Genomic DNA, 19229 nt, shown 5'->3' on the forward strand with positions numbered 1-19229 from the left:
GCTGGGACCAGCCGGGCACAGTCACCGCTGTGGCTCAGGTGGCTGGGGTTGGACCCACCCTATCCTGTGGTTTCCCTTGTAGAAAGGAAAGAGGTGGTGACCTCTCCTCCCTTGGATGGCTTAACAGAAGAGCCTAAAACCTCCCCCTGAACTGTGAAAGGTGTTTGGATAGAACTTCAGCCTTCAGATGCCTGAAATGATGCACCGATTTCAGTTCCTGTCTGTGTGGCCTGATTCTCAGTTGGGATTAACCTCCTTTGGATGGATGGTTGTTTTTTGGGGGCAGGTTTGTTTTTTCTGTTAAATATTGGCGTTGATTAACTTACAGTTAATTGATGAGTTCAACAGTGTTTCTACACTTCATTGTTTCATATAAAAATAGATCAGTGTAGCTGCAAATGGCTTCCCCTTGTGATGTTTTATTGTTTGATTCATTAAGTACAGAATGTGATTCAGTTTATAAAAACAAATGTACATCATTATAATTATAATTTCATTAGTATTATTTTTTTCTGATTATTGTTCACTAGAAAACTACAACTTGATATAATGACTAAAGCATGCAGTTCATAACACAGTGTTTGTTTTCTCTAATCTCTTTCACTATTTTTATTAGGAGTACTTCAACATGTGGAATTGCACTTAAACTTATTCACTATTATGCATTTCTGTTTAGTAAAGTGGCTATGCTAGAATGACACCTGCTTATTATATTTTCTTCTAATGTGCTTTTTATTTTAATCCACTTGCCTTATTGATTAGAAAAAAATATTTTCATTATCAATGCAAACATGTCAGTATTCAAAGAATGAGAAAAGCATTTATTCTTTATCTCTAAAAAACATCATCTGACTTTTTTCAATGAAAGGGGCTGAAAGAGTAGCATAATTGTCAAGTCTTGGTGTGCGCTCATGGCATTGCTAAGTAGAAAAGTACAGGTCAAATCCTGATCACATGGAAGAACATGAAAGCTATCATAATTGTGTTGTTATTCTCTTTTAATATTTGGAATGTAATCTTCTTTCACTGGCATAAATACTGTTTGTTTGATGCTGACTGGTAAAATAACAGTGAGAGAAAGCAGATTGAGATCTCTGATTAAGTTTTATAGAAGCCTAAAGACCATCTTCTCAAAAGCTATTTTTAATCCATTAAGATTAATTTCCTCAGAGTCCCTGATAGAAGGAGAGAGAAAAAAGTTCCTCTGGGTGGATGTACAGAATGGTCAAGCTGGACGGCTCTCCTGCCCCACCACAGAGGAATCTTTCTCCAGGGGCAATCCATAAAGAAGTAGTTTTAAATCTAAATTTAGTCTTCGTGAACATCCCAACTGTGCAACCTCGAAACACTGTTAGATATCTCTAGTGTATAATAATCACTGATGTGACTTAACCATGTTCTACAGGTCCAAAAGGCACCAGGCTTAGTTTCCTGTTTGCAGGGTTTGGCTTTTTTCCAGAAAGTGGTCCCTTGAAAATGCCAAGGAGAATAATATCAAAAGCACACATTTGTGATTTACTGTTCTTTTCTGTTTTAGGCCCTTCAAATCATCACAGCCAGTCAACGCTGAGACCACCGCTCCCTCCTCCTCACAACCATTCCCTCTCCCATCATCATTCCTCGGCCAACTCCCTCAACAGGAACTCGCTCACCAATCGCCGCAACCAGATCCACGCGCCCGCTCCAGCACCCAACGACCTGGCCACCACCCCCGAGTCCGTGCAGCTGCAGGACAGCTGGGTGCTCAACAGCAACGTCCCGCTGGAGACCAGGTGGGTGCTGGGGAGGGACACCCTGGGGATGATGCCACTGCCCCTGTCTCTGAATGAGAAATGAGACAACTCTTTGGATTGTTAGGAGATGGGGTTTAGGTCACTGTGTGTCAGTGGTGGTTTTGGCTGACACAACGCTGGGTGTTACTGACATTAGAATGCCTACAAGCTTCTGATGTGCTTTGCACTGGAAGATAGACAGGTGAACATCTTTGTTCATATGTCCCATCTTAAAGCCTTTTATCCATTTGGACTGTCCTTGTATACACAGCTCACAGTATTAGTACAACATATTTTACTCACAGGCTCAGAGACAACTTATCATTCATGTTATCTGTGTTGCTGAAAAATTATACATTTTGCCTTTCCCGAAATAACAGTCATTTGAAATTATGCATTTTGTGAGACTGAGAAAAAAAAAAAAAGTCCCAGATTCAAGACCAACAGTACTATAATTTTAATTTATATTTCATCTAGCATGCAAGCTCATTTTAATCTCTTCTGTACGTGTTAACAGCTTGATGCCCGTGGGGCAAACGGTTGCATATAAATGAAAAGGTGCAGCACTCAGGCCTGCCAGATAAATAAATAAATAAATGCCTGACATGCTGCTGTTCTAAATATTCTGGTTTGTTGTCATTTGGGGTATGGAATGTCAAACATATTTAACTTGTGCTTTAAATAGCGGAGCTGGCAGAGCTCATCTTCCAGAATTTAAAATTAGCCATTGTGGTGCTGACAAAAGTGATTGGAATAGGAGGGTGTTCTTGCTGCCCGGAGAGCTGTAAACACAGCGTAAGGATAGAGGAGCTCGTGCCACCGCCTCCTGCCCTGGTTTCAGCTGCTTAGTTGCCGCAGCTTCGGAGATATTACATTTGAATTACAGCCTTCTGGGAGTTTAATGCTGCTCTGCTGGATTACACCCAGAGCAGCTAGGTACGGTGTAGTTACACCACCGCGCAGTCTCAGCCAGGTCGATTAAGGACTGTCTTTTGGCTTGGAGCTCGGGGAGGAGCTGCTGTAGCTGCATTGAAACTTACAACACCTGGGCTGTTGTTACCCTGCAGTTAATCCATGGTTGTAGCACCGCAGGGAAAAAAAGCGACTGAACAGAGCGGGGAGTCTGTGCCCCATCCAGGCTTAGCTAAAGCGCAGCACGGGTGCCAGGAGGAAGTCGGGGGGGGGGCAAGTGCATGTTATCTGAAGCCCGAGGTGTCCATAACAAAAAAAGGAAAGGGATTCTCGCTTACTGAACATTTGAAGCCAACTTTGACAAAAAGAAAAAAAAAAATTAAGCCCTGCTCTTAACTGCGGCTTCTGTGAGAACATCTGGTACTATTTATAATTTGGCATCCTGGATTTGGTATTTATTACTAAAGTACTGTAAGATAAAAGTGTTGGTCAGCCCATGCTGATTGTTGCTGTGTGCTTCATTACCCGTGTCATAACTTTTAATTCCAGTGTAGAGTGACCCCCTACTGTTCCTTGTCTCTCTGTTTTTATATGAAATTGTTCTTGGGCACAGCAGTACCTTCAAGATATCATTTCTGATGGCTTAAGTTTGTCTCAATTTACCAAACACAGTTCCTTGGGATATGCACAGAAAGATTATTTGTCATAATATTAGCATCCCTGAGAAACAGGACTGGGCACTTTCCTGGCTGTTTTTATTATCTGATTTTGTGCCTATTCCTCATCACCGGAAACTATCCATTCTGTTACTAACTTTGGTTCGTCTCTACTTCTTTTTATCATAAACCCTCTGGGAATATATATATATTCATGTTGATGACAAAAGGTTACCTTGTGAATACAGTTATTTTTGGAGGTTGCAAGACACCAGGCAGTTAATTGGAGCTTTTCCATAGAGAGGTTTGTTGTAGGCAAGCATTAAGATATTAGAAAACATCCTGACAGGACTGCTGTGTTCTAAGACTATTCCAGAGTTGCTACAGGATCGATTTTTCTTCTTTTCTGAAATTACACACCTGACAGGACTTGATGACAAGTTTCATCACCAGAATATTAACTCAGAAGATTTTTTTTTTCCTGGTTTGCAGCGAATTTTGCTGTAATGGATGCCTGCAGAATCATTGGAGACTTTCAGAATTAGCCTGTAATTCTTTCATTTTAAAACTCGCATTTCATCTAAATTCATACCAGTAGCTAAAAAAAAGGAGGACACCTTTTGGTAACTTTTTAGTTCAGCCTTTGCTTTATAGCTTTGCCTCGTTGGGAAACATTGATCCCTCCTATGCTACTTGTTCACAGTGCACTACTCTTTAGTTTTTTCTTGTTGTCAATTTATTAATCTCAGTAGTGGGGTGCTCAGGAGGCAAAGCCAGCACTGACAGCCCCTGCTTTGTCAGGAAAGAGTTTCACAACTTTTAGTTTTCATGTATCAGTTGCCTTCAGTAGAGGCTCCTCTCAAATGGAAATAACGTGCAAGTGGTCACATCACTGAGCATGAAACAAAAAGCGGTACCTGAGCTGTCTGGAGGGATTGCGTTATGTCAGCACTACAAAACTCAGATCACAATTTAGATTCCGGACGTCTCTTTATCTAACAGTACGGAGCGCTGAAATAATTGAATAATACAATGTGTGTATTTGTGGTGTTTTGTTTGTTTGTTTGTTTGTTTTCTGGTAAGAATTTTTTTTTCTCTCTTTCCATCTTTCTTTTGCTGTCTTAAGAAGTTTGGGCTAAATACAGACTGCTTGGAGACAGCATTTTTTCCAAATATATTCTTCCTCCACCTCTTGTTTCAATATTGATGGGGGTTAATCACATTTGTTCTGTTTTCCTTTTGATGTAAAGTAAGCTTTTATTGCTTGCACTTTTTGCTGTGCCCTCTTTGGGCACCTATACCCCAAGTCTCCATGTACCCTTTGTGACTCTGTATTATTTACATAATTATGCTCAGCTGTATTGCAGTAGCTTGTTGCTTTTAGTGGAGTTATGAGAGTCCAAAATGTTATATGGAGCTGCTAATAATGCTTTATTAGAATTATAGAATCCTAGAACGGTTTGGCTTGGAGGAGACCTTCCCTAGATCAGGTTGCTCAAAGCCCCAGCCAGCCTGACCTTGAACACTTCCACTGATGTGTGTTTGATTTTTAGTGTGCTTGTTTCTGGTCCAAGGCAAACAAATATGGACTGTATCATCCCTAGTCAGCTGCTTCTTTTGTGGCTCCAACAGGCCCCCAGGCTGGCAGTGTAATTGTTCTGTTTTCTTTGAAATAAGGGTCAGTAATGGAAGGGTTGAAATATCTTTAAGGATGCAGTAATGCATCACGGTAGCATTTTTATGGTGGTATTTTAATGGTTCATTTGTGCAGTACTTAGCTGCTTTACCTTTAGGCTCAAAGCCGCTGTTTAATGCTCTTTAACTTTTATTGTCCTCTTGCAGTCTGTTTCAAACCATCTCCTCCTCCTCCTTTCCAAAGCGCTGGTTTCTACGTTTTCCAGTTAAGAGGTGTTCCTTTATTGCAGCTTTAATCATTGCTCTCAAAGAGGATGAATGATGGAAATACTACTTTTGAACATCCCGGTGTGGGTCTCATTACTTCCAGCCCGCTAGAGAGGCAGCGCTCTGCTTTAAAGCTGGAGATGCTCTGAGGGCGCAGGGGGAGCAGCTCAGCTGCGCGAGTGCGGTCGGCATCGCTCTCCACACCGACAGAGTCCGCTCTGGCGCGGGAACCTCCCACGGGGCCGGCTGTGGGCACCCCGCGAGAGAGGAATGAATCGCAACTGCGGAGAACAGAAGAGCTTTCGTGGAGGGATGGATGGATGAGATTGCCTAATGGACTAATTTCTGTTCTGGTACTTGATATTAATTTAGTTGGTACCATTATAATTAATAATACTTAATCCAAGAGAAAAAAAAAGACAAAATCAAATAGAAATCAGTCTGCTACTTTAGTCTCATAATCAGTCTCATACTTTGAAATATTTTCAGCCAAGATCTTTTAGTTGTAAAGATAATTTTGAATGCATGTCTATACTTTATTTGAGTGTGCTCCCAAGGATCTGTTACTAGGCTTCAATGAGGAATGCAACATACTAATTTTTTTCCTGTATTTTGGGAGAAAGGATGATGGTCACTCTTCTGATGATCACAAAATCTGTTTCCTTTGAAAATCTGCAGGCTTGTAATATAAGAGCAGTGGTCCAAATATGGGTCATTTAAACAAAGTTCATGTTCAAGACTGAGCAACCTGAACATCAGCTTTAAAAAAAACTTGTGTAGCTGTTCAAAATATTTCCCTGCTCCTAGGGTTTAAGTTATATTTCTTTCTTTCCCAGTCCGATTCCAACACAATCACTCTGGGTGAGCTGGAGGAGAGCAAGCTCGGACAGAAATTGCAGATGAGTGGATGGAGTAGCAACGTGAGCTGTATCCCAGTCTGCATCAACGCAGCACACAAACTCAAAATCATGGGGCGTCATAGCAGAGAAACATCCATGCTCAGCATTTTTATAGCTGCAGCTTCCCAGGCAGTGAAGGAGCAAGTGCAGTACACAGGAGCTGTGCACAGACTAGAGTGCTCGTGGCAAAAAATCTAGGAATAGAGTATGTGGATAGTAGGATTTAGTGCTGACACCTTTGGGTTTTTTTTTTCCTAAAGAAAGAAATTAAATATCTGAAATGTAGTTAATACTGAATTCAAATGCTCAACCGTAGCAGGGTGTCCAGATCCGCTGCAGAACTTCTGAACTGAATATGTAAACGTGAAGTTTCTGAATGTGTAGAGGTTGAAAGTTACAGCCGCTTTCCGCTATTGTCTGCCTATTTTGAATAATGTCTCAATATTTTGATATCTTTATACATGGTGCTGGAACAGAATAGCGAAACAAAATTTCTTTTCGTTTTGTTAATGCAAATTTCTAGGATATATTCAGCATAATGAACAACTACTTAGAACAATGAAATATCTCACTCCAATGCAGCTTTCTCTTAGCACTTGCTTAAACTGTAAGGCTACAGGCACATAGTTTAGTCCTCTGAGTTTGAGGGCTCAGGAGCCAACTCCTTCATTCCCTTGTTCCTGCATGGGAAGGTTGCAGGAAGGTTTTGTGGACTGTCCAAATAAATGGGATCTGCATGGATAGATTCTGGACCTTTCTAAAAATCAAAAGCATCTTACAGAATTGAGTAAAGCACAGTCAAAAGCATCCCCAAGGACTTCATGCACATTTGGGCTATGTTCTTGGAGGAATTCCAAAAACATTGTAGAAAGGTAATTTTTAGCATGCTACCATAGTATTGTTTTCATTAAGCTCTGATAGGAAAGGAAAAAGGCTGAAGGAAAACACTGCAAAAGCAGAATATGTAATGATGGTTCAGAAAATCAGTCTAGATGCACTCCTACTCAAATACACGTAGGTTCAAAGCAGCTTTTACAGATTGCAGATAATTGCGTGCTTTCATGATCTTGTTGGTTGGGGCATTTTAAAGTTTCGGGTTGTGCAGAGTGAACAGGCAGCATGAGTGAGTGAGGCAGGTTTGTTTAGGGTATTACTTTTTATTTTAAAAAAACTCTTCTCAAATGATTTGATTTAGGTTTCTATTTTTTACATTTGCATGTAGACTGATAACAAAATTATTTTAGAGATTTCAGTTTATTATTCTATTATTTATACTCTACTATTTATAGACTATATATTTATAGATTTGAAATAGCACTGTTGCTAGTATCTTTTTTCTTGTTAAGTGAGTAGTTGAATTAAGAGATAGTGAAGAGCTTACCTGTATTACTTTTAAAACATAAGTGTTTTGAAATTATGTTCATTAATGGGTGTACAAAGCTAAAAATGAACGGACTTATTGAAATGCAGAATACTGTTGTCATTATCATCATTACTGGAATAACAAATGTAGTATGAATTATTGGATTTCATCACTTTGCACTATGCTACTCAGAACTTTGCAGCAGAAAAGACACAAGTTTTTCCACTTAAGAAGGGAAAGGTCCTATAGTTTGAGGTGATTCAGAGCTGCCTAAATCTTCTTGTATCTCCATTATTGCTCCTGCTCCCATTTAATGTAAGTGCGTATGCGGAGTAACTGTTTTCTTGTGTTTATATCTGTAGCTATTTCTGTTATGCTTTACTAGACGTTAACCAGCAGTTTTATCGCTGCATTCCTATAGAATAAATGGTAGCGTGAGAAGGATAGGCATAAATTTAAAGGGTAAAACAACTATTTCCTGGCTCACCCCCACAGCAACTCACTGGGATTCAAGCTGAGGGGGTGCTCACCACCTTTGCAGAACATGCAGGACCTGTTTTGGGCACACGGGCACCAGTCAGGCAGGTGAGGGGTGTCCCCTGGAGCTCCCTGGGGTGGCTGAACTACTGTGTGCCACCAGCTCCATCACCACCAGCCATCCCTGCCAGCCCTCATGCATTTACTCCTTTCAGATTTTGTGCCTTTCCATGTTTATGTTCTCCCTCTCAGATTCTCGAGCTACTAATGACGGCCATCTCAGCAATCCTTCCTCTCTCTGTATTTTTCACCTTGCCGTTCCACAGACTCTCTCACAGCGTTTGTCATGTCTCAGCAGTTTCTGAGGAGCCCGAGCCCAGGTTGTGTGGTTGGGATGTGCCAGAGCGGGGCCTGGAACACGGGCAGCGAGAGCCCCAGGAGCGGCTTTCAGCAGGGGCGAGAGAGAGCGAGGGTTCTAAAAGCTTGTCCAACAGTATCTCAATTAACATCTTCCAGATCAAATGCAGGTTGTCCTGTAAAAAGGTGTCTGCTACAGAGCTGGTGCTACAGCTGTGCTACCATACAAATGTTCTGCTTTTTTTACCTACTCTCTTTTCAATTGCAGCTTTGTGAATATTGCCCGCTTGTTTTTGCTTAAAATTGTGACAGATGAGGGTGCCTAAAGGCTGGCACCTGCCTTTTGGTACAGCATCCCACCTTCCTGTCAGGCAGCTTTCAATGACTGCGCTTTGTGTGTCCAACTGTGTCTTTGTTAGGAGTGTGGCGATGGCAGTGACAAGCCAGTCTGGGACTTAGGCAACATCCCCGACACTCTGCTTTACACTCTGCGTTTTGTAGCAGACTTTGCCTGGGGAAGTGAAGAACCAGCCTTTAGGGGAATGGTGAACCTTTCGAGAGCTGGGAAGTTGGTATTGGAGCCGCGCTGGAAGCCGGGTGGCTGCTGCAAGGTTCGGTTACGTGGCAGGGGATAGAAGCGTCCCCTTGGTATTGATGTGTTCATTCTGAATTATTGTTTCTGTGCCTCACAGGGTGTTCTTGCTTCCTGCACCATGCAGTTACAAATTGAGTATCTGCAGCAGGCTGAACAACACTGAAATAGTGTGGTGTCGGGGCTGTCCTGTGTTTGTAACAGGTACTGGGTGTGAGGGTGCCCAGAGGTGCCACACTGGGGTAAAATGGCCAGTTCATTTATGGGTGTATTTTAAATAGGTTTCGCCTGAAAAATCTATCTTAGTGATTTTAGATTTGATGTGATTGAGACAATTTCTTCTAACTATACAATTTAAACACAGATAACATTTTAAACCTTTATTGCTAACTTTAGTGCATTTGGGGAATACCTAAGTCTCTGTGTTCGAGACACTAAAAAGAGTAGAAACTTCTGTGTGATTTTACTGCATCAGAGAGCCCTCAGTGGTGTAAACCTGGCTGATAATCCTCAGGTTCTCTGCAAGAACCCGAGAGCAACAACATACAATTAAATCTCATTTGTGGAAAGATTGAGAGACACACAGGTAACCAAAGCTTGAACCAGTCTAAGGCTCACAGTTCATAAAAGGCCTAAGAACAGCTTGCAGTTTTCTCCAATCTTGGTTTTGGCAGAAAACTGCTGGAAAACTTCACCATTTGAATTTGGCAACCACTTTCAGGCTTCCACTGACATAAAATGATTCATGGCTTCTTTTTTTGAAGGACATGGCCACAGAAGATATTTTTGTTTCCCCAATGAAAGCCAGTGTCTTACATTCAATATTTCACTGTGTTTTGTTTCTTCTGAGAATAAATGTCCAATAAAATTATAGACAGATGTGAGTTTACCATAGCTTTAAGATATTTTTAAGTCCTAGAACCACTAAGTTGAGGTGATAGTATTCTCTTGGTAGGTATCTCTTCTATTTATTAATTACTATTAAAAACTTATAAAAATATGAAGACAAGACAGTTTAAGCATTACAGCTCTCTATTTCTTTTCTCATACAGAAAAAAGCTTAAGGATAGCTTGAGGAGGGAGAGAAGCAATTTATGTTAGAAAGTATCTTATTCTTTCTTTCTATTACAGTTTTTCATTGGAAAAAACCGTGGTTTTTTTCCTCAACTGATTGTTGCAGTGTGCTGCCATGACAATCTGTCCAGAATGGAAAGGGGGGGGAAAAGATTGTTCTCTCAGAGAATATGGAGGTTAATACAGCCTCTGTCAGCCCACTGTTCCCTGAAGACCAGAGGTCCTTTTGACCTGAGAGAAAATAAATGCTATCGAGAGCTCTGAATTAATGAAGAAAGCAAAAATACAGCTTCTTCCATTTGCCATTAGTCCACAGAACTGTGGTCAAATGTCCCCTTGCAAGCTTAACTCCCCTAGATGTCACCTTTCCCTGGTGTCAGTGATGAGGTCCCTGCCTGTGACCCAGCGCATCAGCAGCACAGGCCGGTGACAGCAAAGGGGGTTCAGCATTTTTCTGCATTTCTCAGCCTGAGCTGCGGTTGGGAGAGAGAGCAGAGAGCCCCAGGGGAACTGGTTTTCTGTGAGGTGCATGCAAGCTCCTTCCGTAGCTTTCATGGACACTTAAATTACTGCACACTGACAATCATGTTTTGTAGTTTTCCAGGGTAGGAATGTCTTCAGGATGCACAGAAATTAGGGAGACTGGGCTAAGACTTAGCAAATTTACTCCCGTGTTTCAAAAGAGAAATTTAGTTCCAATCCGAATCAAATTACTACTGCTAATTGTGATGTAGAAAATGTGTTTTTCTTAATGGTGTTTGAAAAGTGAACAGATAAGACAGAGAATATACAGGGGTTTTAGTTTTAATATGGAATGTATTTGAAATTAGGTGGATGGGTACAAATAAGATCATTTCTTTTCATAAGCAGTCATTGTACAATACCTCCCAGTTTTACTGCTGTGAGACTGTAATTAATGTTGATAAATGCTCGTGTTCTCTCTGTGCAGCTTGGGCCCACAGACAATTGGTTGTACCAGAGCATGTCAAATCCCACATAAAAATATAGCTATAGATCATTGGGTTTAGGGATAGAGTTGAGACAAGTCAATTTATTTCCATTAGTAGCTGAATTTAGACTTAAAACTCTGGGGGCCCCAGTATTTTTTCCGTTATGTTCTCAGTCCTGCTACTGTGCTTTACTGTAACTTCAGGTATTTCTGTTAATCCAGCCTCCAACTTCTGAATGGAGTGCCAATTTTAAAAAATTACTTGCTGGATATTTAACATATCTTTAGTTAAATGTCTTTTTAAAACTTTCGAAGGCAGAATTTCTGTACTTGAAGATGGTGTGCTATGTTCTAGTGGTTGCCTCTTTATCAGAAATCCTCATGGAAACAGAAAACTTTCAGCTTTCAAAATACATGAGTAGGACTTGCAGGTGTGACAAAATTCAGGGTTTATCCAATGATGTGTTTTCTTTTTTGCTTTGAGAATGACACCGTTCCACATATCCATTTCAGTTGGCCTCTTTTGCTTCTACCAAGTTCTGATCAGTTTTAACAATACACTGGAGATTATGTTTGCCTGCATAAGCATTTTGGTTTTCTTTATATACTTTATGCATCTCAAAGTGCATGACAGTGGAACTATTTTTTTTCTTCTACTTTTTCTCCTCACATGGAACTCTATATGATTGACGTGTTCTATTAAAACATATCTAGATATTCATTAATTCAATTTTAGTGGGAGCAGAGTTTCATTATATGTCTGAGTTTACTTTAACAATGCTTTATATTAAAATTTCTGTTGGCACTGTAGCTGCCTTCTCAGCTAAAGAGGACATAAAATTCCTGGGTTTAAAAGCCTTGACATTTCAGATAAAGACAGTGCCAAGGATTTCAGTTTGATTCTCTGCTTTCGGGCAGGAAAAAGGAAGGAACTGTAAGAACTGTCTGTCTTCCTTCTGTCCTTCCGTCCTTCTCATGCTCGTGTCACTTCAGTCCCTGGTTCCTGTCATGGGTGTGGAGTTGTGTTCCCCACACCAGAGAGCAAGCGGAACAGACTGAAACTGCTGCTTCTAACAAGTGTTAATCAGGTTTTAACCAGACAAAAGGAACAGAAGTGTCAATAGATCTAGCATAACACAACCAGCCTGATAACATCGTTTCCCAACAGTTATTTTAATTGAATTGTTGCAAAGTAAAGAAACATTTGATATAAAGTGTTCATGAAATCAGACTTGCATTATTTCTTGCTTTCTTGTAACCGCGAGGTGCAGTTTTGAAATTAAAGGGCTTGGGTAATGTTGAGGGGGAAACTCTTAGCACCTGCTTTTACTGTTTTTTCTCATACAACATGTATGATGTGCAGAAAAGAAGCAATTCTAATCTTTAACGAGCCTCACTGATAAGGAAGAAAGAAGGACAACTTTGGTTGGACAAAACGACAGGATATCGCAACTGATACTCGAGAGACTTCACTGGCTCTGCTGGTGTTTTAGCTGGGATCTGGTCTCATTGAGTCTAATTACAGAAGGGGTTAAGCAGATATCCTGACACTGTTTTAGTGACAGTTGTTAAGCTCTGATAGCAAAAAGACAGAGTTTTCATCTCCTTGTTTCTTCATACAAAATCCTTTTCCTTTTGTGTTGCATTGAACACATTATGGCATCTGGAGTGGAATAGGAGATATTCTTTCTTAACTACAGGACTTGCCATTTTCAACTCTGTTCCGTTTTATGTTTTTCAGGCATTTCTTGTTTAAGACATCTTCTGGAACTACTCCGCTGTTCAGTAGTTCTTCCCCTGGTTACCCGTTGACCTCAGGAACAGTTTATACTCCACCTCCCAGACTGTTACCTAGAAATACATTCTCCAGGAATGCGTTCAAGCTGAAAAAACCCTCCAAGTATTGTAGCTGGAAATGTGCTGCTTTATCTGCAATTGCGGCTGCAGTCCTGCTTGCCATCCTGCTGGCATATTTCATAGGTAAGGCTGTGTTTTCTCTGTCAAATCACATGGCTATGTCAGCAAACGGAAATTCCGCAGAAAAAAAAGGATGGTCAATCTTTTTCAGAAATCTGTGTTCTTAGAGAGCAAATTAAATTATTATTCCTTATATTAATTAAGGAGGAAAAGGTTCAAGTCCTGTTCACTGTCATAAGAGCAGGATTCTCAGTGTGCAGTTACCTTTTAGTGTCGGATATGTATCTCTCATAGATGGTCCAAACAGAGGGTGATATAATGATCTTTTTTTTTTTTTTTTAATGTACTAGGGCATGTTTTAAAAATATTTGGTAAAAATTGTGGTAGGTGGTGGATCCATATAAATAACAAAAGCTACTGGCATTTGTATTCAAATATTACTATCACATGTTGCCTTTAGATAAAAAGCACAAAATCATTTTGATTAGTGTCAGTCTGTATCCGTCTGTGTGCCTAAATTCCTAGTGGTGTTAGATCTAAATAGTTTGAATAGCTCAACTTTGTGTACTTTTATCTTTTGTATTTCATACATCTTTAATATTTAGTAAGCAAAAATATAGAAAGGAAACTTTACACATTGTGCATATTTCCTATGGTTAATAACGACCGCACCATCTTCTAATTCTTTCTGTGGTCTTTTGAGGGTTTTTTAGCATGCTCCTGTTATTTTGTCTTTCTTAATTAATTTCCAGTTTCCTCTCCACCAGGTATCCCCCTCATTGTATGCTGTTTTGGAGGTTTTTTTAGGTGTCTACACAAACTAGCTGTGTATTTTTTACCTTTTACAGAAAATTCAGCAATACGATAGTGACAGTCACATGCTGCATAAACTCTCTAGCTTCTCTGAGTAAATGGCAAAATTATGGTAGCTTGTTGATATTTTCTATTAATAACTTTCCAGACCTATTCTGTGTGGTTTTTAGTTCGTCTCTGAAACTGTTCTCATACGTAGTGCTCAAAAGTCCTATGAAGATGTACTGAATTTCCTCCCTATTCTCTCCATTTTAAGAGAATGGTCTTTTTATTTTGATCCCATATAGCCTGACTCAACAGTATAGACACTGTTTTCAAAGGAAACCCCATTTTTCATTATAACAAGCTTCTATATGCAATTGATATATACAGTAGTGAGAGAGCTGACTGGCTACTTTATCGCTGCTGTCTCGTTAGGCCAGGCCTACATCCCAGCACACTCAATACTACGGAGCTAACCGTCTTTCTATAGTTCTTCTGTAGAAAACCTCAGAAAAATAACAGCCTTAGTCGGATATGTAAATAAAAAAGATTGGAAAGCACGTGATTTATTGAACTTGACACTTATCACACAACAGCTCTCTGTTTGAGTGATTATGCACATGGGAAATGATATACTGCAAGCTGAATATTTTAATCATATGCATCACTTTGAAGTGATAGATTATGAAATGTATTTTTCCTTGGTATTTAGGTTACTGTAATCTAAAGCAAAGCTTTGCAACACGATTGTTCCTTTATATGCTTTCATATACTAAGACAAAAAAAAATCTAATGTGATGCATTGATTCTTAATAATTGATGAATGATCTGTCATTTCAAGTAATGACATAAGTGATCTGTTTTCACAGAAGTTTTGGAGTTCTTTCCTGACTAAAGAATGATGAGTGCAGTAGAGTTGACTAGTGAACGGAAGACAGCAGGTTGTAGGAAGAGAGTGTTGGCTCGAGGGTTAAATAATGAGAAGTTACCTGACAACCTTCATGCCATACACACTAAAGAATAAGTACATTTAAGAGTAGCTGTCAAAACCAGAAAATAGCTGCAATTAATCCTGTGAATAAATTTGATGGATCCACTGTGATCATAATTTAAGGTGATGGAAAAGAGGGAAAAGAAAACAAAAAAGAAGTTTCACTGCCTTAAGTGCACAAAAACAACCGAAAGGTAAAAGGGATGTGCTTAGTTGGGCCATTCGTTAATTTAATTCCCTTTCAGCAAAAGCTTATATGATTCATTCCACATAACAAAGAGCAGGTGTAAGACAATCAGCTACAAACTGATCCACCCTTCAAATTCCTGGGACTTGCCGTCCTCCAATAGTGTGACTTAAGGTGCTTGGTACGTAAGGTGCTAAATCATGTCCTTATTAAAAACAAACAAAAGGAACAAAGTAATAGTTATGGAAAAAGCCATCAAATTTTGCAGCAAATGGTTCTGGTAGTTAGGTGTGTCAGTATATCAAGGCTGTATGAAGATGATCATATCAACGCTAATCAAGACTATTGTGGGACTAAATGAAAAGGCAATGCTGCCACATATGAGGTAAATTATATTGAAAGAATACTTTGAAGTTCTCATAGTCTTCAGCATTTCTAAATGAATTGTCCTGTAATAAAAGACATGGGGGAATTGATATGGATAGATCATTGAAAACATACGCTGTCTACATGTTTAAACGTAGGACTTTCAGAGGGCTGAGAAAGATGATGGATGGCATGAAAAAAATAATCTGTTGAGGGCTATTTAAAGAGATGAGCAAAAAAAGTATCAGAACAGATAGAAAAGAAAAAATATTTTTAAAATTATTTAGGCATTCCTGTTGCCTTTCTGATAAGACATAAATAAAAATACAGTAAATGAAGTGAAAAGATAGTATGTTTAAAGCTTTAAAAATAAATTAGTAGTGCATAATAACCTTTGGTAGTTTTTGCTATGCTACATAATTGATGTTAAATAAAGATACTACTGAGATTTTAACAAGTTAACCATTTGTCAAAATAATGACAATATGTCCTGTTGGAAGGAAACTTTGGTGGGGTTTGTTTGTTTGGGTTTTTTTCTTTTTCTAAGTTATATGTAGGTTGATGGTTTAGATCATAAAATGCCATTGAAGTCTGGCTATATAGATAGACTCTTCCTTTATAGGCCAGTCAGTACCATCACTGTCTGAGTTTTCCTAAATCCTTCTCTGAAACTTATCCTGGCTGATATCTGGGAAGAATTCGTGCAGGTCTGTATAGCACTGGTTGACTGTGCTATGGCGTGTGTATGTGCAGAATATGCTTGGGTTTTTATGCATACAGTTTGCCATCTTAGACATACTATTCTATACCTTAATTCCTTTACCTTGTTGGAGTTTCTGTTGAAACTTTGACACACACATCAGATTCAGCAGGTTGGAAAAAAAGCAAGCAACTTTAGGGTTTTTTGTTGAAGGAGCAGACGGAGGCAAAAAAATGCAGATCATCACCCCATGTACGTCCCCGTTGTCCATCTGGTTCCTCTGCTGAGGGTGCGTTAGTCCCCGGGCAGGCGGCAGCTGTGTTGCCCCAGGAGAGCCCACAGGGTCTCCCCGCCCTGCTCAGCGCTGGGGAGCCCCATTGTGATGTCAGAGCCCCTGCTGTGACGTCTGAGTTGGCCACCATGTCACAGCCGCCTGGGGAAGGAGCCCACAGCTGCCGTGTGGCGGTTGCTGGGGCAGGCAGCTCCTGCTGCGGGTGCCATGGGGCTGGTGCAGCTGGTTGAGCTGGTTGTGCATGGACAGATGAAGTGCTGTGGCTGAGCAGGGAACCCACTTTTGCCAGCGACGACAAGGAGAGAGGCACCCCATAGAAGATGCCAAGCAGCCTCAAAAGGCTCCTTGGAGATCAAGGCCAACCAAGAACTGGCAGGTGAGTCAGCTGAACCAAGCCACTGCCAGACAATTCGGTAAGAAGTTGGCTGCTCCTGCCCGGGGCATCGGGTTGGGGTGGGAGCTGGGATGCAGCCAGACACAGCTCATGGGGTGGGGAGCAGCGTGGGGAAGATGATAGCGGCTTCTGAAGAGAGAAACCGAGCACAAGTGTGATGGGAGCAGCTGAGGGACCTGGGGGTTCAGCCTGGAGAACAGGAGCTGAGGGGAGACCTTCTGATCTCTGAACTGCCCGAAAGGAGCTTGGAGCCAGGAGGGGTCAGCTCTGCTCTGCTCCCAAGTAAAAACTGATCAAATGAGAGGAAATGGCCTCAAGTTGCGTCAGGGCAGGTTTAGGTTGGATCTGGGGAACAATTTCTTCCCCAAAGGGCTGTGGGGCATTGGAACAGGCTGCCCAGGGCAGTGCTGGAGTCACCATCCCTGGAGGGTTGGACAGACGGGCATGAGGTTCTCAGGACATGGGGCAGTGCCAGGGGTGGGGGAACGGTTGGACTCAATGATCTTGAGGGTCTTTTCCAACCAAAATGATTCTGTGATTTGCATGAAAAAGAACATTTTAAGATGCTTCTATGGCTGAGTGTTATACTATTTTTTTATAGCAGAGAATAGGAAAAAAAGCACTTCAGTTAGCTATTTCCTTACATGATATACAAAATGTCTCCTTATTTAAAGCCAGGTTCATCACTTCTCCCTGTTTCTTCAGTAGCCAGATGTGAATGAAACTCAGAGCATAAGTTGGTAGTATTGCACGAGGTTTTAGTAAATTCTTGCATGCGGTATGTAAATGAAATTGTCCTACAATCCTGCCTGAGACAAAAGCCATTTCACAAAGCCTCGGGGTTATTCCTGTTATCCTGGGGTGACATATGAAGAATGTAGAACCAGCCATTCGCATTAGGACATCCTGAAGATATTGGGCTGGTGCTAAAACCCAGTTACAAGAAAGTAATTTATAAAAGTGTCAGAAGGAAAGCATATACCACACATATTGTCTTTGTCAGAGTGTTCTCTTCAGAGGTTAAGGGAGTGATGAAAGCATTTGTCATGTTAAATTAGTTTTTATCTCTTTAGATTCTTGCCAGACTTGGAGGGGAAAAAATATAAGAAAGAAGGGGAGGGAAAAGAGAGTCACCTTGTGCTTTTCACAGAGTTACTGCTGCCAAACATAAATACCACGTTTTATAAGCCTCTGCACTGCTCCGATTTGTGCCAGTCTAACTTTGAGCATTGAAGAACATCTGACCATCAACATGTCAGTGCAATGAAAATATGGTAATTTAAAACATTTAGACTTTCCTTTTTTTAAAAAAATAGAGCTTTTATTCCCTGCAGAAGTTGAAATCTACAATGACTTTAAAGACGCTCCACTTGAAAATAGTATCTTGAGACTCATTCTGGTAACTTGTACAGCATTGACGCTATTTTATCTACTCCTATTATGTGCAATAAGATACAGGAAAAATAAAAAAAAAAAAAAGACAAAAATTATGAGCATAGAATACTTGCACTACATCTTTAGTGTATATGTTGCACATGAAAACGTTATTACTTATTCTTCAGGTTCTTGAGGTTTAAGATAAATTTCAGTTTTCTGCATAAATGTAAAGTAATATATTCCCTTCAGTGCTAGAGAAAGGGCTGAATTGCCAAAGGGTCTGGCAGCTAACTAAGCAAATGTCTTTTTTCATTCCCTATATATATTTAAAATTAGAGTCTGAAAAATAGCTATGCAGAGAACAAATATTTTGGGAAATTTCTTGCTATTACAAAGCATCATAGTACGTTCTTTAAGGATAAAAGACATATAGGCAAATAAATGGTTAATTTATTTGGTTATCCCTCTTGTACTCACAGAAGTATTAATTTGTTTTGTGACACTCAGGCAATAAAATTTATGGGCTTGCTGAAAAAAATAGGCTTGGACATAGAAGTCTCATCTTTACTCTGCATCAAATATGTGTACATACGAGACTTTGCATGGAACTATTATTGAGGTGTTTGCATTCTTTTCTTCCCACAAATGAGTCAGATTTTTGCCAATTTAAGTGCTTGTGTGAAGTTTCTTGTTCATTCATATTTCTAATTTCTTTTACTCATAAGTCAAATTGTCTTTTTGACCCTGGTTTCACAGGTCAGAATTCATCAAAGCATTACACTCAGGTGGCTGTCTTTTGTATCAATTGATTTGTTTTTTCTCTGAGTTATTTTGGACGAATGCCAACCTACTTTTCATTTGAATACTCACGTTGCATTTGTTGTTTTTTACTTGTAGAGTCAGAAAACCACTGACTTTGTCTTGTCCAGACTTCACTAAAATCAAATATGCTAGACATTTTGGAAGCTAAGACTGGAAAAAGGGAAAATCATGTGAAGATGGAACCTCTGAGAGGTAGAGGTCATCTGGCTGCCAATCACTGCTATCAGATTCACTTGAAATCAATGTAAACCGAGGGAGCTCTGCATCTTGCGAGATTAGCTGATGACAGAAGGTTCTGTTCTTAAATTTGCATTGAAAATAGGTGTCAGTTAAGGGGCAATAATTAGATTTCAGAATATGCCTGTCATATTCTAAATGTCACACATTCAGTGATTCTGATTGACTGGTATCTGAGAGAGAAAAGAGTAGTAGTAA

The 19229-nt window shown here is 40.1% G+C and overlaps 1 protein-coding gene across 3 annotated transcripts in view; it reads left to right on the top strand.

The window, feature by feature from the left end:
* The window catches only part of TENM2 (teneurin transmembrane protein 2), a gene marked incomplete at its 5' end in the record, with an annotated part of 567758 nt that overhangs the window by 397887 nt on the left and 150642 nt on the right, over nucleotides 1-19229 (top strand). For all 3 annotated transcript variants that reach the window (XM_082064051.1, XM_082064052.1, XM_082064053.1), the window contains 2 exons: nucleotides 1538-1772; nucleotides 12695-12933. In XM_082064051.1, the coding sequence (XP_081920177.1) occupies nucleotides 1538-1772; nucleotides 12695-12933 (474 nt within the window). The remainder of the gene's footprint in view (nucleotides 1-1537; nucleotides 1773-12694; nucleotides 12934-19229) is intronic.

The sequence above is a fragment of the Streptopelia decaocto genome (genome assembly GCF_964273445.1).
Source record: "Streptopelia decaocto genome assembly, chromosome: 12".
Classification (NCBI taxonomy): domain Eukaryota; kingdom Metazoa; phylum Chordata; class Aves; order Columbiformes; family Columbidae; genus Streptopelia; species Streptopelia decaocto.